Source organism: Clinocottus analis, unplaced genomic scaffold, assembly GCF_023055335.1.
Source record: "Clinocottus analis isolate CAN_PGR_092001 unplaced genomic scaffold, fCliAna1.0.p SCAF_5, whole genome shotgun sequence".
Lineage (NCBI taxonomy): Eukaryota > Metazoa > Chordata > Actinopteri > Perciformes > Cottidae > Clinocottus > Clinocottus analis.
In genome coordinates, this window is record NW_027176207.1 from 350,101 (window position 1) to 355,100 (window position 5,000).

Sequence of the window (5,000 nt, forward strand, 5' to 3'; positions counted from 1 at the left end):
AGGACTGCAGCCAGGTCTGCAGCCAGGACTGCAGCCAGGACTGCAGCCAGGACTGCAGCCAGGTCCGCAGCCAGGTCTGCAGCCAGGTCTGCAGCCACTGTGCTACCACAACCCCTCCTATATTATCACCACTTTGTTGGGCCATTATTGTGTACTTAATTTCTAATTGGAATAATTTTGAAGGCTCTTGAAGGCTGCTTTAGTGTCAAAAAGAGAGAGAACAGAAATGCTCCTCCAATTCAAAAGCAGACTTCCTGTATCGCCGCAGGCTGATTACGCAGCTCCTGTAACTCTTAATGCTGCGGATATTAACACTGTCTGGAGGAAATATCTCATTTTAATACACTTTGAATATGTATTGAGATCCGAGTATTTATTCCTCACCACGGAGGATTTAAGAATGTGAATGTTTCGGGGGGCCTTTTGTAAGCATACAGTTTACTGAATATCGCAGATATTTTTATTGTTTTAACCAGAATGTTGCTTTTCTCTTCTCACCCTCAGATTGATCCTAAGGTTGCCTTTCCACGTCGCGCCCAGCCGAAGGTAAGAACCCCACGAACCTCTGCTCAGAGGAAACGATGAGGTCTCCTGCCACTCACTTAGCTCGTGTCGCTAGCTGAGCTCATGTCGCTAGCTGAGCTCGTGTTGCTAGCTTAGCTTATGTCACTCACTTAGCTCATGTCACTAGCTTAGCTCATGTCACTCACTTAGCTCATGTCACTAGCTTAGCTCATGTCGCTAGCTTAGCTCATGTCACTAGCTTAGCTCATGTTGCTAGCTTAGCTCATGTCATGAGCTTAGCTTATGTCACTCACTTAGCTCGTGTCGCTAGCTTAGCTCATGTCGCTAGCTTAGCTCATGTCGCTAGCTTAGCTCATGTCATGAGCTTAGCTTATGTCACTCACTTAGCTCGTGTCGCTAGCTGAGCTCATGTCATGAGCTTAGCTTATGTCACTCACTTAGCTCGTGTCGCTAGCTTAGCTCATGTCACTAGCTTAGCTCATGTCACTCACTTAGCTCGTGTCGCTAGCTTAGCTTAAGTCACTAGCTTAGCTCATCTTGCTATCTTAGCTCATGTCGCTAGCTTAGCTCATGTTGCTATCTTAGCCCATGTCGCTAGCTTAGCTCATGTTGCTAGCTTAGCTTACATCTTGCTGCGCCGCCGACACAGAGGTGTCTGTTTGCTGTTGTCGAGGATTGCCGTCTGCCGCCATTGTTTCCTCGTCACCACGCGGTTTCACCACGGCACTTGAAGTTGGACGCATAAGACTTGCGGGAAATGTTCGGCGTGATGGAGTTCTTTTACGAAACCTGATTGTTTATTGTCATATTTCTTTTTGTGCCAGTGTTTGCATCTCATCCCTCGTTGTGGTTGTTTTTGATGCCAATGTGTGGAAATGAGCTCTATAACTGGCCTTTTGTAATATTAATAGTAACAGTCGGTAATAGTCTTTGTTGTTACTGCAGCGAGTGTGAAACCAGCTTCTGCTGACAGGAAGCTGCTCACGATGCTGCATGTTGCTGGTGGTTCACGGTGCAGGTCGCTGTCACATGAAGGCACGTTCATCTTCAGCACGTTGCTTCCTCGCTGCTAACGGCTTCCAAACGACACAAGTGAATTTAAGAAATGCCTTTTTAATTGTGGTGCACGTGACGACGCTCACAATAGCAACGCAAACAATGGACGAGTTGAAGAAGAAAACTCCACTCGCGCAGGAAGTGGCGCCCGGCGAGGGCCCGCCTCCTGCTGCACATCATCGCTTCCTCTTTCTTGATTACCGGTCTTTGAGCCGTTCTATTGACGAATAAATATTGAGCGTGTGCAGATGGTGCTGTGGCCCAGTGGAGGGCTTTGTGTACATGCCACACACACACACACACACACACACACACACACACACACACACACACACACACACTCTCTCAGTACAGCGGCGCCGCTATTCAGTGCCGCTATCGGGGCTTTTTCCACCTCGACCAGGTGGAAATCGATAATAGATTTCTGCTTCCCGCTGGATCAGAGGGAGGCATTGTTGAGCAGTTGGTCGGGTTTCAAATGAGGAATTGGCAGCGCGGGCTTTCAAAGCCGGAGCACATGGTGACTTCAGGATGTCGGCATATGGTGGAGGAAATACCAGCGTTTCTCCACATTTTCTCACACGCCGAGTGTCTCGCTGTAACTTCCTTTGCTCGAGTCCAAGGTGCAATAAAACAGCTCGGATGGCTGATGGCGCTTCTGTTTTTTTTTCCAGTGAGCAAGAAAGTCCTCGCTGTCGTGGTTATTGTTAATCTTTTTTTAAACGGCGTTGTACTCTTTTTAGCAATGACTCAGACGAGGAAATGCAATATGTGGAGCTGACCTACCGCTCTTAAACATATTTGTCATTCCTCCCCGTGTGGTGCAATAATGACGCTCCAACACAATGCACTGCACCGTCCCGATGATTTACACAATGACTACAGGGCGGCTTGTTCGGGAAGAGAAATGGATGTATTGAATGTGGATTATAAAGGGTCTTAAAGCAATGGGATTAAGCCAGATAGATTAACATTGCATGAGTTTGTACTTTATTTTCAATTGTTTTAAAAAAAGAAGTCCAATTCTGTGCTTCCCACTTAGCAAGTCCTCACTGTCTTGCGTTTGCTTCCTTGAGTCGCTGCCCTGCAGGAGGCCTCGTGGTCTTGTTTGAAGAAGTCGTGGCCGGTGCGTCTGTGGCTCATCACCATCAGCGCTCATTTTCTCACGGCTAACAATGACCTCGCAAAGTAACCCCGCCGATGACCCCCCCCCCCCCCGCCCGCCGCCCGAACTGCTGCGGCGTGGTAAAAGTATACAGTATGTGCAGCACGTAGAGCTGAAAACAGACAGGAAGCGAAGGTGAACACAGAGGACATTTCACTGTAAACAACTGAAGGTGTTTGCACCGGGATGACAGGATCACAGCGAAAAACAACTTGTATCAGCAGCATAACTGACACCGCCCCAGAACACGGACGCCTCCATTAGAAGAGACGCTCAGGAAACCCTCGGGACGGAGCAGATGATCATCAGGCCGAGGTAGACAGAGTTTCATTTAAATCTGATCTGACATGTGTGGCAAAGTCAGAGGATCCGTACGACTCTGGAGCGTTAAAGGCTCTCTTGTGATATAAGGTTTGGCGTTTCTCGGGCCAGTAGTTTACCTGAATCGTAGGTGATTGTCGTAAGACAGGAGTATTTGTGCACATGTATTTGTGCACATGTATTTGTTCCCGAGCTGCACCTGGCGGTGGGTCCGGGCGCCGAGGGCCGTCCTCCCGCCGCTCCGTCGGTCTGAGAGAACGCACTGAAGCAACATTGCGGATGAATGATGTCGCGCGACTGAAGCTAATCTTCCGGCTCACAAAGTGAACGTTTTGTATCGGAAACGGAGGCCGCGCTGACGCGGCGTGTCAAAGGTATCATCGCAGACCCGTCTGCAGATATTCAGGGATCTGGTCTCTGCTGATGAGTGACAGGCGGGAAAGAAAAGGCTTCAACAATGGCGACGTGACGCAAGGTGCTTTTATGCTCTCGCGCCCGTCTCCTCCGGCCTTCACCGGCTCGGGGTCACGGTGGCTTTGAGAGATTAGAGACGCCAGGATTTCAACATCAAGGCTTCAGCATCTCAACATTGAGTGCTTCTCATCTTCTCTCTTAATAGTAGTAATCACAATAATATGTGTCGTGATGAGGATACCGGAGCTCATTCCTGAAAACATGGATGTGAATACAAGATGCAATCTAATTTTGCCGTACCCTGTGTTCCATATGTTACGACATGCCACGATAACACATCTCTGATACGGACACGCGTGCTGCGTGTTGAGCTACTGGCCTCTCCGGCCTCGCTGTCCGGTAAGGGAACCCTAATTGGCTCGGCCGCGCTGTCAGACATGTGGGCCGAATGAGCGATCCCTTTTCTGTGGAAAACCCACACGAGCTGAAGCTGAATGCCTCGGACGACGTCTTTAACTCCGGCCAAATATGTGATTTCATGCAGCAAAACGATGTCCTCATCATGTTTTCATCCTCTATGTTTGCAGCCTGTAGAGGTTGTGATGAAGAAAGAAACAGACAACGAGCAGACGGCTGCTGCCTCCTCATGTTGTCTGTGGAGAACAGAACACAGACGCGAGGCTGTTCCCCGTTTGATATTTCCCGGTAAGGTTCGCACTGAAAGATGAGAGCGAGGCCGCTCTCGGTTTCCTGGAGGAATCAAAGCGGCCGGCCTCGCCGACATTGCTCGAGATTTGCCACTCGACTGTCGGCGTCATTATCGCTGCCGCCGCTGCTTTTGTTTCCCGCCGCGGAGTCGCCCACATCCACGGCGTGTCCCAGCATGATTTTAATTGCCAGTGGGACTGCGGCCACTTCAGTGGGAGATGAGTTCTGATGGCTTGTTATGGAAATGAAAGGAAGGAGAGCACCGCTTATAGAGCGATGGGCGGAGCCCTTTATTTTAGCTCCTCTTGTTCCTCATGAAGAGGTTTTGCCGTGCGAGCCGTCCCCGAGCAGGTCGACACGGTGTCTGTGCAGACGGAGGACTCCACTCTGTGCTGCACGGACGCACGGACGCACGGACGCACGGACGCACGGACGCACGGACGCACGGACGCATGCGTTCTGTGCAGAGACGCTTTCCGGAGCAGTCGGCTCATTTGGCTCGCGAGCCTCAGGTTTCCCTCCCGGAGTCCTCGTGTGAAACTCTCGCGTCGCCGTCGGTGAGGAGGAAGTACTGCACGTGCACGTGCTCGTGCACGAGGTCATCGAGCGACAGCTGCTGCTGGTTGTTAGTGTCCGTCCAGCGCTGCAGATGGAGCGCCGCTCTGCTCTCTCTCTCACTCACTTGTTTTCTGTGTGACAAATTGACCAGAACGTTGTGTGTGTGTGTCTCTGGGACTGTGTGTGCTTTGTGTTCTTACCTGCAGAAAAGACTCTCAGGTGTGTTGTGGTTTTGGAGATTTCTAGCCTTAAG

General features: G+C 50.4%; 1 protein-coding gene across 1 annotated transcript in view; it reads left to right on the forward strand.

Moving 5' to 3' along the window:
• LOC137802545 (RNA-binding protein Musashi homolog 2-like) overlaps positions 1-5,000 on the forward strand; it is a 73,058-nt gene that overhangs the window by 16,736 nt on the left and 51,322 nt on the right. The window contains exon 5 of the mRNA XM_068600492.1: positions 505-546. Within this exon, the coding sequence (XP_068456593.1) occupies positions 505-546 (42 nt within the window). The remainder of the gene's footprint in view (positions 1-504; positions 547-5,000) is intronic.